Source organism: Calonectris borealis, chromosome 5 (genome assembly GCF_964195595.1).
Source record: "Calonectris borealis chromosome 5, bCalBor7.hap1.2, whole genome shotgun sequence".
Classification (NCBI taxonomy): domain Eukaryota; kingdom Metazoa; phylum Chordata; class Aves; order Procellariiformes; family Procellariidae; genus Calonectris; species Calonectris borealis.
This window is the reverse complement of record NC_134316.1, coordinates 17,369,707-17,388,133: the sequence shown is the minus strand read 5'-3', so window position 1 is coordinate 17,388,133 and position 18,427 is coordinate 17,369,707. Positions and strand designations below refer to the sequence as shown.

Genomic DNA, 18,427 nt, shown 5'->3' with positions numbered 1-18,427 from the left:
CTGTAAAAGCCGCTGCTTTGCACAGTGGCACGGTATCTCCCAGTCCACTGGATGATGATATCTTGCCCCAGCAGAAACAATAGCTCAGGACTTCCACTGAGTTCTTGCTGCTTGGAGCAAAGGGACTCATACAAGGCAGCAGTCTCTAAGCCCCCTGAGTCAGAAGCATAGCCCCCCTGTACATCACCCATGCTACAAGCACCGATGGGTCTCAATAAAGCACTTCTGTGCAGGGTGGACCATGTTTGGGAGAACAGGTCAGAAGACCAGAGAGATGTCAGGGGTAGGGAGCTTGTTTATTGATTTGGGGCTTGCATCGCCTTCACAGTGCTCACAGCACATTGCCAGGACCACTGTAGAAACAAGCAATGTACATTCAGGAGCATCATCTTCCCAGCAACAGGGACTAAACTCCACTTGCAAAAAACTTATCCAGGGTCAATATGCAATGGCAGGAGTCAAAGCAGTGCAGTGGGAGAGCAGCTGCCAAAACAGGAGTCAGTTTCTCCTTGAGGCAGCAGCTGCGTGATAAAGGGTTTGTTATAGACTTCAGCAAGGCTGAGCACTGGGCCCCAGTGCTCCACTCTAGTAAGAGCAGGTGATCTGCAGACCCACAACAGCACAAGAGTGTGTATGTGTTTCTTGAAAACAGGTTTTACCCAAGTAGGCACATAAGGAGAAAATGCAAAGAATTGCCATCTCCATATCAGAAAAGTTGGACTCATTTAACAGACTTTAAAACATATTTTACAAACACCCTGCTATGTTAATAAGAGTGACTGAAAGTTTTTGTTGATTTTAAAAGATTTATAATGGAATAGGAAGAGACGGAGACACTGAGAGTCAGTCCATAAGTGATGGATAAATGACAGTGCTTATTTTATTCATCAGCCATAGCAATAATTTATGGATGACATTGTAGCAGGACAATTCTTTGACAGTTTATGCCTCGTGTCACTGTCTCTCAAAGTTTTTTGCTGACCCTGTGGACTGCAAAAAGACACTTACAGGGAGAGCTACAGCAGAATAAGTCCATTGTCTTAGGGATTTTCTCTTTTTTGTCAATGTTTTTTTAAGACGTCCTAGGCAAAGAGTTGGAACATGTGAGAACGAACAGGCTGGTTGAGGGTAAACAACAATGACCTAGGCAGCAAAGAGCTATGGTAGGAAGAAAGGACTCTGTAGGGACTGGCTCAGGCAAACAGCCTGATCATCAGCAAGTCCCGGAAAAGACAGAATAGAATTGCAGGGGACTTGTTACCTGTTGGGATAAAGTTTTTGGTGAGTAACCCAGAACTGAAAGCAGGCTGGACAAAACTGCTTAGCAGAGAGAATACACTTGTAAAAATAACAGCAGACCTTCCAAAAAACAGTCTTCCATGAAAAATTTGGAAAATGTGTTAATAACTTGAATTACTCAGTTGGGGAAAATGTTACATTTTAAAACTGTCAGTTGCTTGGGTTTTTTTTACAATTTTTTGCTTATTAGTTTGATAAAGAAATTCCTCATTTACTTCTGAATATCCCTCAATCAGAGAGTAGTTAGTAGCACTAACTAGCCCACATGTGCGAACACTGTAGCCGTTATAACTCATGCCGAAAACCAGCATGCCCAATAACTCAGCAATTACTTCTCAGTAGGATTCACAATTTTCCCCATGAAAAGTGTGGTGCTGGTTGCTTTGTCAGAAATCAATATGATGAAGGGCCGGTTGAATTTGATGGTAACAGAAGGATGGAAAACTCTGGTAAGGATTACAGCTGTGGCTCCTGCAGCCTCAGTTCCAGCCTCATCAACTTCCAGCAGGGCCTTGTGAATTGCCTGCAGGGAAAAGGAGCAGACGCTGTGGTTTGTATATGGGCCAGCGAGCAGGTGGTGAAGGTACATGCTCTTCTTATGGAATATTTAGGAGAAGAAAGGAGTGAAAAAGCCAGTGGACCAAACTTTCTTGCATGGTAAACCTCCAACAGTCTGCAATAGGAATGTTTTCCATGTCAGGACTGAACGGGGAGGACCAAAAATAAAAATGGACGCACTGTAGATGCAGCCTCACCAGTGCTGAATAGAGGGGGATAATAACAGTCCATGCACTAGCTGGTTTATTTTCTTAGATGGTTTGGACTTCCACTAGCAACACTTTCTCTGTTATTCCAAGGTTAATAGAAGACTGCTATTTAAATGTTAATACAGGGGCAGTATTTGGCATCTTTGCCACATTAAGTTGTAGCTTAGAGTGACATGATGAAATTCTGCTACTGCAAACTGGAAACTTTGAGAATATGAAAAAATGAGGTACTAATCAACACAAATATCATAACATACTCCTTATTTATAATTTACTTGACACAATCACATGTAAACAATCATAACAAGAAATAATTTAAAATCTTGTGCAGCTTTTCCATGTACTTAATATCCAGCCTATTAGTAGCAATATTAAAATAATACAAAGATGGGACAGCAGACTCTCTCTGTAGAAAAGCACAATTACTAAGCAAGCCCCTACATGTCATTGTGAGTTTTACTTATAACTTCAGTCGGACAAGGAGGGAAAGCAAGTCTTTAACAAACCCAGATATAATTGATCAGAGCAACCAACCACCACCCCATCACCAGCTCTGTCTGTTCACTTACTTGTGAAACCTGAAGATTATGGCTGCCACTGATTCCAGACAGATCAGCATTGCTAGAGAATACTTCAGTAATGCCCATTTCCTTGAAAAGGTTTTTAACATCATAAGACCCACTAATAGAAATCTTTGGTAACTGCAGATCTAATCTCCTGTTGAACAAAGAAAACAAACCAGCCATGAAGCATTGTAGCCTTGTTTCAGCCAGCAGGCTGGAGAGTGTGCAATTCAGTGATGCTTGAAAGCCCTTTGGATTGCTAATTTGTTTGATGGTAACATTTGTATTCCCTAAGCAATTTTGGCATCCATAGAGGTGCGCCATCTTCTTGTACCTACATTCTCTCTTTGATTTTGGAAAAAGAAACTAATTTCTTCATTGCCACTCTTTCATCCCAGTGCCACATACACAGCTAGTAGAGTTTTGTAGCTAGAGGGCTACAGAGAGTAAGCAGACCGACTGTGGAAAGGCGAAAAGAAGGGAAAAGGAGGATACAATCTAAGACATCGTGAAGTAAATTAATTATGTTAGCACCATGAAAGAAGAGGTATGGCAGCCAAAAGGTAGCCAAGCAAGCCTTGAGGCAGTAGTTGCAATGCTGTGTCCCCTTCTGTCAGGTCAGAGAGCCTGCAGCTGCTTATCGATTATGCTCTGCTCTGACTCATCTTGGGAATCGCTTAAAACTCCGCTTTATGAAATTAGGGCACTACATCCAGGAGGAGGTGATCTGAAATTAATGCTTTCTCTTAGAAATAATGATGTGTCCTGAGATATAGTAATCCATCTACCTAGAGTTACCTGGTCGCAAGTTTCTTATCCCATTTACAAATAGTTTCCTTCGAGAGAGCATCTTCCACTTGCTTCATCTTTCCATCATCAGGCAGAATGAGCAATGCTCGTGCAGTGCCCTGGTAAGGCAGTTCTACCACCTCGCAAGAGAGATCCTGGTCATAGTAACTGTCATAGTCACTGTCACGCTGCATCATGTTGACTCTAACAGATGCATTTGTGTTCACAAAAAAATCATCCTCGTATGTACGCAAAGGATCAAAAGACTTTTCCCAGGCAGCTAATGGGGGAAAAGAGAAGATGTTGCACTCAAACATGTGAAGATCATAAAAAATGGCTAATATAAATCAGACCAACTTAAATGTTATGACGCTGGAGGGCTGTTTATGGGAGAAGAGGATCACTAAATCACTTCAACCTCCTGCATAACACACAGTAAAGCATTTTAGCTGTGCAGTAAGTTCAGCATAGTTACTGTGAGTAAGTCCTGTCTTGCTGAAAAACAACCAAAGATTGATGAGGACCAACTGAAAGAGTCCTCCTTCTATTGTAGCCGTATGTTCCCATCACTTGTGCCTTTTATGTCATTTAAATTCAACCACTTAAACATTCAGCCACAGGATCTTGTTATGCCTTTCCTGTTAGGCCTGCATGCTGACCTATGCAAGCTGACTGCACTCAACCTGGTGAGGAATTCATCAGCAGAATAAAGGATCCTAACATTCAAGCAGGGCTCTGGAAACATGGGCCCTCAAAATGCCATGTCCCAAGTTTTCATGCAGTGTACCTAGTAGATCTACCATAATACTGGGGACCCTGGAAGTGCAAGGGTGTCAATCCGCTAAGTTTGACTGGCACATACAGTCAGCATAGAGATCTTGGAAACATTTTTAGTCATTATGCCCTCAGACCAGCAAGACTGCATGCAGTGGGTCCCTGTCTATAAGGCAGTCCACTAGAGTGGGAATCCTCTGTCCACAGCTTTCAGGCAAACTGGGCCGAAATCAAGCAATCTATATTTCTCAACAATCAGATACCCTGCTTTTGGCCAGATCTAATCTTTACTTCGAAGGTCCTGCACAGTTTAGCTCTTTCCTAAATAGTCACTCTGCTAATAAATTATCAAGAGTTCCCTACCATTTTTGTTTTACATCAAACTAATCTATTGGAATATTATGTTAAATATCTTACCTTTAAAATAAATATAGTTAACAAGAACCAATACAGTACTTGGACCAAGACGATGAATTAATTTAGGAATTTTCCCCTTGGTTTTATCCTCTACATACTTATTGATTTGCTTCTTAGCTTCTTCTTGTTTATGGAAATTGCTAGAAAAAAATTCTGCATCATAGAATTGTTTGGTATTTTGTAAAAATGTCTCCTGTGGTTCATACCCAATAGCTGTAAAAAGGGCATTCCCTATATTTAATGTGATGTTAACATCAGTACAGTTCAGTACTGCTAAAACTTTATGAAAACTTTCATGTATATCGTGTATACGAGTCTCAGTCAGACGGTCAAAGCCCAGTCCTTCAAAAATTTGAGACAGGGTGGTTGACTTTGCACCAACAGCCAGCATGGCAAAGGCAGTGGAGATGCTCAGGGGAGAAAAGAAAACATTTTTATCAGCTTCTTTTGATATAGCCTGCTTGTAAAATCTAAATACAAAATCTGCATAGTTAGACCCTTGCTTGTCACAGTTATGTGTTAATAAATTTTTTGTTCCATCGTGCAGATTAGTATTATTGACTTCATGGCAAATGTCTTCATGGTGGCAATGGGTAACAGCACAAAGAACAGCAAGGAGTAAACACAGGCACAGGAGATACTTCATCTTCTTTTCAAATTATTCTGTCACAAAATAAACGGTCATTAGATGAGCGAATGGTAATGATGAGCTTGGTAGTAAGAAATAATGAATAGTTTGTTAGCATAAACATTATATAGTGCAACTGTAAAGATCTAATGTACATAGGATATTTAAAGTGCCCATGGACACTATGCCAAATGTCATTAATAAATTAAACCAAATTATAAATTAAAATGTCAGGCATAATAAAACCATAATATTCCATTGTAACTGCCCTGAAAAGGCAATTCTCTTCTTCATTGGCAATGAAAGTATAGCGCCAAAGTCCATAATAATCTCTATTAATAATGACATTATCTTCCCTGGATCATTGTCTCCTACAGGGTACATCTAAACAAACAAGTTACCATGAGGTAAGACAGGGTGTGGGTTTCAAAGACATCAAATACTCCACAGTACCTGCCCAAATGCAATTTGGTAAATGTGAGGCAGCTCACTTCTCCCTGGAAGTGGGATAAATTCCCTCACTTTCATCAGGGCAGCAGCACATGGACAGACGGCTATCATGGACTACCTGGTGCTTGCTAAATTCACACCCCTGTTTACTTCATGGTTACTTACTCATATGGCCAGACATTGGCCACAGCTGACAAATGATAGATGAAAGTAGTCTACATAAACTTTAAGGCAAAACTCAAGGCAAAAGCCTGGAGCATCCTGTGCCATGGCAGGAGGGAACTCAGAAGTGGGTTTAAAGACACGTGGGAAGCAGCAGGTTTGCACCTGCTGCAGATAATGAGGTGCATGTTTGGAACGAAGGGACCTTCCTTTCGGGGGGGCTGCAACAAGTGTTTGTAACTTGTTAAATGGTGGTTTGCCCCTCACCATGGGTTAACCTGCATGGGATGTGTGGGTCCCTTTAGAGACACAGGAAGGACCTAGGTCCAAGAGGAAAAGAGGAGCACAGATCCCATTTGGAAATCAAAGGACACTCAGATTAATCCCCTTGGAGTTGACAAGTTTCTTCGTTATGCTTGTTCTCCTAATGCTGACATGATACACTTCACATGGGCCTCCTGCCCTCCATAGGAGCTGGAACAAGTCTCTGGTTTACTGAATTCAGTTCCCTGCTATTCTGGGGAGGCATCTCATATAAACCCTCTTCAGAAACATAACAAGCTATCTGTGAAAATAAGCTTTTTGCCTTCACAGCTTCTAAGTGAAAACATTTCTAGAACTTTTCTACTGTTATGGCTCCTCTCCTGGTTTCCAGCCAACACAGCCTGTTTGTACCCTTCTCTTCCAGGAATGCATTTTCCCATGTCTTGCCAAGGTGAAGTTCTCTTGGCCCTATATTCATTCCTAGATGTGAAAGATGACTGTATCTACTATCTAAACAAGATTTAGGTAGAGTTTCTGAGGGCAGCCCAAGTTCCAGGATTCTCAGTGATTAACTTGCTTTATTTTTTTATTGATATGGTGGTCTTTCTTCTTTTTATAGCAAACATATACACTAACTGTGTGTTCTCATATTTGCTAGGATCTGAGTATGTTGAGTATACTAGATCTGAGTATGCTAGGATCTGAGAGCAGACAGTGACTGCTGCAGTAACCTGCAGTAAGAAGTGGTAACACTAACTTTTAATTTCCTTAAACCAAAAGATGGAGTATGGCCCTAGATGGGAATATGATTCAACTATTTGCATCTCTTTTAAGCAGAACTCTCCCTCTTCCTCCCAGGCAAAAAAAAAAACCCCTTTATGTACTGCAGACAAATGAAGCAGTCACATAGCACAGAGGGTGTTTCAACAGTACTTGCTGTTTAACATTTCACAGACTCTTTTTCTCTAGTTATTTGAGATATTGCACACTTAAATGAAAAAGAGGATAATTTTTGTCTGTCCATGATCACTTCCTTTGTCCAAACAGAGCTTAGCCTAAATTTCAAAGAATTTCTGAAGCAAAGAGTATGGTTTTTCTGCAGCAAGCTTATATTAGGCATGGCTCTGTTTTTAACTTCTACTATAACAGATCAGTTAAAAAACATTTCTTAGTATCACAGCTCTCTACAGAAATATTAAAGAAGTACTTCTACCAGAAGCTGGAAAACGCTGAATATTGTCAAGTTTCCCCCAAATACACACTTTTCCCTTTAGAGATGTTAATCACGTTAGTGTCAACATTTTGAAATTAGAAAATTTCAGCCACAAATATTTTTTTGCTACCATTTCAAAGCTGAAGAAACTGGAAAGGTGTTATTAAATCTGGGCTGTATTTTTTACATGCAAATTGGAAATTCAGAAAATAATTCTCTGCCAAACCACAGATTAGTTTGTCTATGGGAATAAAAGGGGTAATTAAATTTAAATTGTGGCTTTCCACCTGCCCCCTACACTTACCCCCGTCCTAATTAGAGAGCCTGGTCTTAGCAATTCAATGGTTGTTTTATACATTAAGTCACCAGAAGAGTTTATAAATTGGATCTGGCTGTTCAGTCACTAGTGGGATTATGATAATTTTGAGTCACTGTGGAGGCTGTTTCCAACCTAAAAGGTGATTTCATCAGTATTCTGCTTTAACAACTACTTAATAAGTCCCCGTGACTTCAAAGGTTATTTTATTCTAATTTCAGGCTAAGCATATTCCCACAGAACAGCATGGTCCCTTGCATGTTTGCTTGATTTATATTTCATGGCAACATCCGCACACAACCAAGTCACAAGCAGACAAGGAAATTAACCCAGCCTGAAAATTCCACCAACCGCAGAAAGCATCATTTGCAAGTCTCTAAGAAAAATGCATGTGCAGTACTTACAAAATCAGAAGCCCTGCTGCATTCAGCTGACCATGCTGTTCTCCACACTGTTACTTATACTGCTACATCATCTTCTGCTTAATTTCCACTGTTAAACATTAAACAGACCTGATAAAAATTAGAGCCAACCAAAAAAAAGGAGGAAACACAGCAAATATTGATGAAATAGGGTTTCTGAGGATCATCTCCACAATTCAGCCGATGGAGCTGACGATCTTCAGCCATTTGAATAGTAGCTGTGACTTTCTGTCTGTTGCCTCTGACCATGTGGAGGAGCTTAGCGCAAACATTGTGTAATTAGGACCCTACTGGAAACCAGGAGGTTGTGCCTGGAACCACTGGAAACAGATGCTAACTCTTGGTGCCAGAAGTCAGACTTTCTGTGCTGTGCTGAAGCACACATGGAGCTGACAGCCACACATCACAACAGCTCAGCACTCTTTCAAAGCCGGACCAGAGCCAAATCTTCCTCTTGATCCTCAGCCTGAATATGGACTCTGAACTAATTGCCTGTACCTTCTCAATCTGACTGTAATTGCATGCCATTGAGAGGATATGTGGTAGACATGTTTCCCTGATGGTTTTCCTACTCTGCCTGATGTAGTCCCTTCATATATCTCAGTTCTGTGTGCATCTGAGCTACTGCCTCAGGCAGGTGGTGGGAATACAAGTAGCAAGCTGTTTTCTCTACTCCCACACATGCACATACTGCATGTGCGCACCCACTTCTCCTTCTCCTTGTCCCTCTCGTACAAATTTATTGTTGGAATGAAAAAAGTACTGCTTGTTTCTATTAACTTTTTCCAATAGGAATAAAATGCTAGTGGATCAAGCTGACTGAATTTTTCCAGTTAACAACAAATACCATGATTGAGCGGTGACGTGAAATACATTTCCCTGTTCGTGACAACTCTTTTTCCTTTGTACTTGTTTACTCACATGTGTAATTTTGTCATTACAAACATAGATAAACACGGAGACAGAACATAGATAAACCTTGTCTTGACACTCCCCTTCTTTGTTTTCCTCTTTGTTTCTTTTTCCCCTTTCTTTTTTACTTATTCCTTCTAATTCTGGCTGTAAAAGGTCACAAATACAGAGATTATTTTACTCATCAAAGCCTAGGTGAATGACAGGTTATGGTGGTCAAGGACGAATTGTGTTACAAAATGGTTATAAGCCTCTTGTTTTCTTTTTCATTTGTCAGGCCTTGTAATTACTGTTTTGTTTTTAATAACGTTAAGCTACACTTTAACAAGGCATTTCCCTAACATTTCATTATAGCAGCAGCAATAAGGTGCTACATCAGCTTTAAACTAAAACGATGAACAGATGCACGCATTCCATCTCCTCACTGCCATGAGCCATTTACAGTCCCACCTCTCTACTGACCACAATTTCAACTCTAAAACTATGTCATGAAACCACGTTAACCAGATTCATACTGATCATTCATCTGCTGAACTAGATCTTGCTTCTCTACTACTTATTTTTAATAGGAATAAAAGCCCAGAATACTAAAATAACCAAACAGATGTGGTTTATTCCTTCTGATAATTAAAACCATGACAAAGTCTACATTACCGAAGCCTATGTTACTGCTGTGTACTTCATGTAGGTCAGTATCTATACCACACCCCAACTCACATTTTGACTTCTTTAGAAGAAATAGACCCATATAATATTTAATGCATTTACCAACATCTTGCAAAGAGCTTCCTGCCAGTTTGTTTTGTTTTGAACAAATCATTCCGAAGCAGGTTTAAAGAGATCTTAATTAACCGATGGTTGGTATATTTGATGACAACAGAACCATTCAACTTGCCCAGTATTTTTGTTATGCTATTACACCTTAGGTCAGGAAATTATAGTTGTCTTGTCAACTTAGCAACAGTAATAGCTGTTCTGGGATTATGGCTCACAGACACACAGGTTGCTTCAAATATCAAAAAATCTTTATCCCTATAGAACTGTTATATCATAAGTAACACAAGGATTTGTAAGTGTAAAGTACATAGACCACAAGTATATTGACATAGCAGCAATATGAAGGAAATGGAGTGTAGAATTAGGAAGGAAATGGACATTGCCTTTCCCTCCCTCCCCCCCTGATAGTTTCTAGTTATTTAATAGTCTCTGGGAAGGATCAGGCAACCAGAGTGCAGGGAAAATTGTTAAGATTGAAGATGTATGCATGTCTGGTGAACTATGGTTCTTCTAGTCTGGATGAGGTATATAACAAAGCAAAAAGGCCCAATCTGCACACAGTGGTCATGACATGCTTTCAATACTTCTTGGAGAATCTCCTCCAATGTCCTGCCAGGAAGGCAAAATTTATTAGTTTAGAATGGGAATGTGAAATGGGGATGGAATACAGTCTGTATATAGTGACGAGAACATTCCCGAGGAGGGGAAAGTTCTGCTAACAAAACTGTTTTTCATTTGAATTCGCATTGCTAATAATATGTATGAACTAAGCAGAGAGCAGGGACTAGAATTTTTTAAAAAGTATACTATACCAATGGCAATGACCGATAGTTAGCACTCACTATTTTTCGGTTGGAAAACCAATGCCAGTTACAAATTACCTACTAAAAGGTAGCAGGTGTGTTACATGAATGGTGCACCAATAACAACTAAACCTCCTCCTGCTGCTTCAGAAGTGTGCAGATTGGCAGATATGGCAGATATGCTACAGGACCTATAGCAGACTTGAGCCCTCCTGAAAAAGGGGCAGGAGAGGAGGCAGGTTGTTCTAACATTTGAAACCTTTATTTAGACCCCAGAATCTTTCGAAAGAGGGCCTGTTTTTCATTATTTCTGCATGTAACAGCTTCATCATGGAGTTTCTTTTCATTCTTGAGTGTTTCTTTAATACTAATATTAGTAACAAAATAGCTTTCTGAGATTTTCATATCTGAATGATTTCCAACAGAGGTCTTGTGAAAGAATAGTATGCATTCCACTTCCTTTTCTTTCTAATCTCCAAAATAGTTGACAAGATAACCATGTTGCAATCTTTTTGACTACAAAGATCTCCAAGAATATTTTCCATTGCCAAAATACTGTTCAGGATACTGGAATGACTTCAGGATGGGATGGACTGCCTGATGAGAGAACCACTGGGTTGAAAATTCAGGATAGATTGCTAGCTCTGTTGAGCAGCTCAGCTTTGACCTTGGGAACATCACCTACACTGTCTGATAGGCTTCAGTTTTCTCATCTGTAAGATAAAAATAACACATCTAACTTCCTCATTGAAATAAGATGATGTGAAAATGGCCTTGAGCATTATTTCAGTTCTTTATTGAGTTTAATAAGACAGGATCGTTTTTTATCAGATTGATACCATGGCACTTCCCTTGGTAACAGTGATACACAATTTGAAAATCTGTGGTCTGCAGGATGCAGCTTTATACAGCTTCAAAGTGAAATTGGAAATGTTGCTCAGTTGCAAGCTTCCATAAAAAGTCCTCTGAACTTCACAGAAAGTGTCTTCTTTCCTGGTGTGCTTAGTACTTGCATCCAAGAGGTGCTAGCTACGAAGGTACATGACAGCATGAGGAGAGGTGATTAAGCACACATAAATTGCAAGTATTAATATTCTGCATGCACCACATGACACTACTCAAGCCAACCCTTTTACCAGAAATTTTTTCTTTCATGACTAGAAAATGCAAATAACCGTTGCCAGTACCTACAACACAAGAATCTTGTATAGGAAAATAGAGAAAGATAAGATCTTTGTGCTCACTAAATTTTTTTTTTTCACCTTCCACTTTGACCCAAGCACCATGCCAGCAGGGATCATTTCACCTGAACCTCTTCATCTACTGCCAGTCCAGTGTTGTGCTCATACTATTTACCTACAGTAAGGCACCTGAATCCTGCTCTGACTGTTTAAACAAAGAAGGGAAGGATGATCATCCTCAGTGGATAGCTATGAGCAGACAGGAAGCTAAGTTTATACAAAGTGAACCTGTGACTGAGCTGGGAAGGGAAGCAGAAACTCCCAAGTCCCAGCCCAATGCTGTGTAACTACTGGCCCATCCTTCTTTCCTAATAATGTTCTTGCGTTAAAGAAAGAAAGAAATTAATCAATTAATTATGGGTTTCCAACAGCAATATAGTACTTAAAATTGTAATAAATATGTGTCTATACAACATGAAAATATAGTTAACAAGAACCATCCCAATGAGTAATTCAAGACTTAAGCAACTAACATTATTTTGAAAGCCTTCATTAAAAAGTTCTTCTTCACCTTCCCATTTGGTCCACTGACCCTGCTATCTGGGACCATCTCATCTGAGTTGCTTTCTTTACCTCCTCTGTACTCCTGAGTGATACCGAATCGAGTGCCTACCTTTAATCACGCAGCTGACCAAGTAAGGCTGATCAAAGTGGTTTGAAGTAAACAGTAATGGCATTATTCTGTGACTCAGAAGTCAGCTGCCCAAGCACACTATATGGATTTTGGCTAATGCTCAGAAAGTGGTCTTGCAAGCCACAGAGGCAATCTACTTTTTTTATTACTCCTTGTCAGTCTCTCTACTCATACAGAACAGCTCTGTTGAAAATGAGGGTACAAACACAGGAGTCCACCAGGGAACAAACGCAGAAGGGAGGCAGGTTTCAATTTTATTTTGAATGGATATAGTGTAGATTAATCTCTGTTCTGGCCACTGCTTTTAACTATGTTGGGAGAAGATTTGGGCCAACACCACAGAGCTTTTAAACATCCTACTCTAGATCAATAAGCAGACAAGTAAAAAAAGGCATTTTTCCATGGAATCAGGCATTACACAAGCATCTCAAATTTGTTAGTTGTAACATAAAGCTATTGGAATTGTGGCTATTTCAGTACAGATCAAAACTTCCCTACCCCAAACTAGTCAATAGCCTGTCTAGTGTTGGCTCCTACATACTGATATCAGACTTTTCCTGCCTTTCTGCACATCACCCATAGTCACTTGCACACTGCTCTCATCTCCTTGGCACACCATGCCTCTACCCTTGCTCCCTCCATCAGCTTGGAGAGCAATGGCCAATAGAGCCTGTTGAAGAATCATGGAGGAAGGCATTCCCAAAACAACAAGATCCTTCATCAATAGTCAACCTTTGGGGACCAGGAAAAGCCCAGACTGATTTTCACAGAATACCCAAGGGTATTCTTCCATAGAGCAGCAGAGCATTATGGCACTCCTAGGACTGGGGTCAGCAAGAATGGGGCTCAGCCGTAGAAAGCAAAAAGGTTAATCAGGTCACAAGAACTTCTAGGTGACGATGTCCTGCTCTCAGGTTCATTGATCAGCCAGTGAGAGTATTTTTTTTTTCCTTGATGATGCAACATTTTTAAATTAATGCCTTTGGTAGAACTTAGGTGGGTGGGGATTATGAAAACCAGGTTGAGCTGGTCTCCAGCCTTTGTGAATGCTCCAGCTCTCATACTAATGATGATTGAATTAATCTCTTAACAAACACGTTTGTTTTTCTAATTCGCCTCCACACTCATAATTACTATAACTTCAAACCCAACACCCAAATATTACAGCACAGATGACACTTAGCATCCCCTGCTCTTCGGAGATCTCTGAACTATTGAGATCCCTCCTGAGGTAATTTGTGAAGCACAGTGACTAGGATCTCCTCACCAGAAACAGAATCCTGCAAGCCAGGACTAAGCCTAAGAGGATTCACTGTCTCCAAAGGAGGCATTTTTTTACCAGCACGTTCTAAACACATTTCCCTTCATAGTTTACTGTAAAACCAGTTATTTCCACGACTACTCTATGGGCACTCAGTGCACAATCAAAGCTAAGAAGTCGATAAATCCTCTGAGTTGGGGGTCCCTACTTCGACTTTGATGGTAGTATGGTTATAACTGAGCTACAACTTCAGCATTATATTACTTATGAACTACTTCACGAATGTTCACGTCAATTTTTTTCTGCATCTGAGAAACTTTCCTAGATTGTACAAGTACCTAGATTCTTCCTGTAGCCCTTATTGTGCCCCTTAAAAATCCTTTCTCAGAAAAACTTCTTGGAAGTTGTCTGAGGGAGCAATTTCCGTGTAAGAAAGCAGAGTCGGAGAAATCAGAACATTTTCAGGAATGCATTGGCTTTGTCAATTTTTTCAAACAGAAGTGATGAAAATGTTCCACACTAACTTTTATTTTATAAGATACTATCAAGTGATAAACTTTTCTACCATTTTCCAATAAAATGGAAGAAAATTTCAAAACAATTTTCAGGAAAATTATTGAGAATTTAAATTTTTGTCACAACTTTAGAAAATTCAACACCTTGAAATTTCTCTTGGGAGAGAAATGTCATTCATTGGATGTGAAGATAATACCAATATGGGACTATGGGCATTATCTAAAGGCTATTGTAGAAAAAGACTGACTGGAAAGAAAGTAATTGTTTACAATAAATTTTAGATCAAGCACTTATTTCTTCAAGTCAAGATAGAAAAAACTTCTGCATCAGTTGTAGGGGACCTGAACAATGCGGAAGTCATTATTTTGCCACTCAAATTTTTATTCTCATTTGCCTTTTTTCATGGACTAAAAATAGATTTGTCATATAGTGTAAGGTCATAGATGTAGAGGAAAAATAGTTTAGAACTGGTATACTGAGAGCTAATTCACATTAAAAAAAAAATTGAACAGGAAAATTTGGTATGAATCTGATGGGAAAAACAGGCTAGCAATGAGGTATTCCCATTAAAAATATATATATATATTTGATAAAGAAATAAAAGAACAAAACCCAGAAACATTAAATGAGAGATATGAAAGATCTGGTTAGAGTCTTTGTGAAGGTACACTGGTAAATAACAAGGCATTCATGTGATTGTAAAAAGTATGATCAATGATTGCAAAAAGACCAAAACTGCAAATAAGCATACAAACGTAAATTCACCTACTTCAATCGTTCAAAGAAGTGATAAAAAGACCTTTGTAAACTACCCCCAAAAAATGCACTTCTTTTTCTATAATCAGTGCTCCTAAACTACTGAGTCATATAAGTCGGCTTCGATTTTTAGTTATTTCCTACTGAACCACTGAGCTGATAGAAGTGTTGCTGTTAATTGAGGAAATAAAAATGCTCTTAACTGCCAGCCCCATACAGTTGTCTTAGACACCCTCGGGCATAGTAAAAGGAAATAAACACTTAGGCTTTGGCTCTGAGTTGAGCCCATAGATACACAGTATACGTACAGATAACATTATCCTCTAAGCAATATAAAATGGCCACCCCTAGCTTAGACTGAAGGTTCATCCAGTTCAGTATCTAGTGCTGCACACAGTGTACACAGTGTGGGCATACCATGGCACAGGGGCACACTGATGTTTCCTTTCTCTCTTCCTTTCTTCGTATCTCCCACTGCTTGGTTTCCTTTTTCACCAGCACTGAGCATGGAGATGACATATTCAGTGGCCTATCCAGCATCACTGCAAAATCTCTACCCTGAGTGGCAATGCCTAACTTTAGAGACCAGCACGCCATATATAAAACAAGGGCTTCTTTCCTTGTATTCTTTGCTTTGTATTTATTGGCAGTGGTTTTCCTCTGCCGTTTTATCACTGAGTACTGTGAGATCCTTACCCATGAACAAGGTGGGACCACCAGCAAAATGTGTCACCTCACAATTCATTAAAGTTCCACATGATCTCTGACTTCTCTGAATAACACATGCCTGAACTTATTGCTTATAAAGGGTTTTCCCTCCCTACTAGCCTAGGTTTTTTTTGAGATCCTTCACTGAGGAATCTTATCTTTTTTCTGAACTATGTGACACATATCAATCAAACCATTGTAATCCACACATATATCAACTCTTTCAAAGAATCCTTTGGTAAAGGATTCTGGCTACTGCCGTAAAAGACATAAAAAATGTTTCTCTAAATACATCAGCAACAAAAGGAGGACTAAGGAGAATCTCTGTCCTTTAATGAATGCCAGGGCAAACATAGTGACAAAGGATGAGGAAAAGGCTGAGGTACTTAATGCCTTCTTTGGCTCAGTCTTTAATAGTAAGAGCAGTTGTTCTGTAGGTACCCAGCCCCCTGAGCTGGAAGACAGGGACGGAGAGCAGAATGAAGCCCCCATGATCCAAGGGGAAATGGTTAGCGACCTGCTACACCACTTAGACACACACAAGTCTATGGGGCCAGGTGGGATCCACCCAAGGGTATTGAGGGAGCTGGCAGAAGTCCTCACCAAGCCGCTTTCCGTCATTTATCATCAGTCCTGGCTAACCGGGGAGGTCCCAGTTGACTGGAGGTTAGCAAATGTGATGCCCATCTACAAGAAGGGCTGGAAGGAGGATCCAGGGAACTACAGGTCTGTCAGTCTGACCTCAGTGCCGGGGAAGGTTATGGAGCAGATCACCTGGAGCGCCATCACGCGGGCACGTACAGGACAAACAGGTGATCAGGCCCAGTCAGCATGGGCTTATGAAAGACAGGTCCTGCTTGACTAACCTGATCTCCTTCTGTGACAAGGTGACCCACCTAATGGATGAGGGAAAGGCTGTGGATGTTGTCTACCTGGACTTTAGTAAAGCCTTTAACACCATTTCCCACAGCATTCTCCTGGAGAAACTGCCTGCTCATGGCTTGGACGGGCATACTCTTGGCTGGGTAAAAAACTGGCTGGATAGACAAGGCTGAAGAGTTGTGGTGAATGGATTTAAATCTAGTTGGTGACCACTCACAAGCGGTGTTCCCCAGGGCTCAGTATTGGGGCCGGTCCTGTTCAATATCTTTATCAACGATCTAGACGAGTGGATCGAGTGCTCCCTCAGTAAGTTTGCAGATGACACCAAGTTGGGCAGGAGTGTTGATCTGCTCGAGGGCAGGAAGGCTCTGCAGAGGGACCTGGACAGTCTGGATCAATGGGCTGAGGCCAACTGTATGAGGTTCAACAAGGCCAAGTGCCGGGTCCTGCACTTCGGCCACAACAACCCCAGGCAACGCTACAGGCTTGGGGAAGAGTGGCTGGAAAGCTGCCCGGAGGAAAAGGACCTGGGGGTATTGGTCAACAGCCGGCTGAACATGAGCCAGCAGCGTGCTTAGGTGGCCAAGGCGGTCAACGGCATCCTGGCCTGTATCAGAAATAGCGTGGCCAGCAGGAGTAGGGAGGTGATCGTGCCCCTGTACTCGGCACTGGTGAGGCCGCACCTCGAATACTGTGTTCAGTTTTGGGCCCCTCACTACAAGAAGGACATGGAGGTGCTGGAGCGTTTCCGAAGAAGGGCAACGAAGCTGGTGAAGGGTCTGGAGCACAGGTCTTATGAGGAGCGGCTGAGGGAACTAGGGATGTTTAGGCTGGAGAAGAGGAGGCTGAGGGGAGACCTCATCGCGCTCTACAACTACCTGAAAGGAGGTTGTAGCGAGGTGGGTGTTGGTCTCTTCTCCCAAGTAACAAGTGATAGGATGAGAGGAAATGGCCTCAAGTTGCACCAGGGGAGGTTTAGATTGGATATTAGGAAAAATATCTTCACGAAAAGGTTGTCAAGCCATGGAACAGGCTGCCCAGGGAAGTGGTTGAGTCACCATCCCTGCAGGTATTTAAAAGACGTGTAGATGAGGCGCTTAGGGACATGGTTTAGTGGTGGACTTGGCAGTGCTAGGTTAACGGTTGGACTTGATGATCTTAAAGGTCTTTTCCAACCTAAATAATTCAATGATTCTATGATTCTATGAAAGTTGTGTTCGTTCTTCAATATTTTGTCATACTTATCCATAGAACTACAAATTCTACAGTTTCCAAAATACCAAAGTTGGACTAACTGTTCTGAAATTCACTGCATGCTCACTTGCATCTTTTTTAAAAAATTTATGTCACATTTGTCACTTCTTATTACTCTGGTACAGAGACCAGTCTAACTGATGTATCACAGTGGAAAGCTTAACATTTTTCTCCTTGAGACAGCTAAGAGCTCTTGCGTGCATACTAAACAGTCCTGGCAATTTGTTGTTACTTGCTCATTTATTTTTTTTTCTAAAAATTCTTCTACTGTTAGTTCAACTGGAAATAGTTGCTTAGGCTGAATCACTGCAAAGGAAGTACACATGCAACGGATTGAGCTTTTCTGTTTTGCCAGTACCCCCCTGAAGCACTTCTTTTACACTTTGAACATCTAGTGTCCCCTCAGGCTCTCTGGCACGGGTTGTTCTTTTTGGCAGGGAGTGTTCCCAGATTTGATCATTACTTCCATTTTCTGCAGTGTTTCCTCATAATTCTAATTCACTTTGCTGTGAAATATGCCAATTTTTTTTCCTTTTTAAGTTAGGTTTTTTGTATATACATCCAAATGCATTGCTATACATTTTTACAGGAATGCAAGCTGCAAGATCTGGTTATGTCA

General features: G+C 40.7%; 1 protein-coding gene across 1 annotated transcript; it reads right to left on the bottom strand.

The window, feature by feature from the left end:
- Positions 1–855: 855 nt before the first annotated feature.
- Positions 856–8,090, bottom strand: LOC142082755 (serine protease inhibitor A3M-like). The gene is made up of 5 exons (XM_075151177.1): positions 8,047–8,090; positions 4,610–5,272; positions 3,428–3,698; positions 2,636–2,783; positions 856–1,822 (listed from the first exon to the last, which is right to left on the bottom strand). Exons 2-5 carry the CDS (start codon positions 5,253–5,255, stop codon positions 1,628–1,630), a joined length of 1,260 nt encoding a protein of 419 aa, XP_075007278.1. The 5' UTR covers positions 5,256–5,272; positions 8,047–8,090; the 3' UTR covers positions 856–1,627.
- Between the last annotated feature and the right edge of the window lie 10,337 nt (positions 8,091–18,427).

Coding starts and splice junctions, on each gene's coding strand:
- LOC142082755 (XM_075151177.1), bottom strand. CDS start 5,255: ATGAAGTATCTCCTGTGCCTGTGTTTACTCCTTGCTGTTCTTTGTGCT. Junction 3,699..4,609: donor TAACTATATTTATTTTAAAG/GTAAGATATTTA, acceptor TTCCCCCATTAG/CTGCCTGGGAAAAGTCTTTT. Junction 2,784..3,427: donor GATAAGAAACTTGCGACCAG/GTAACTCTAGGT, acceptor TTTGTTCAACAG/GAGATTAGATCTGCAGTTAC.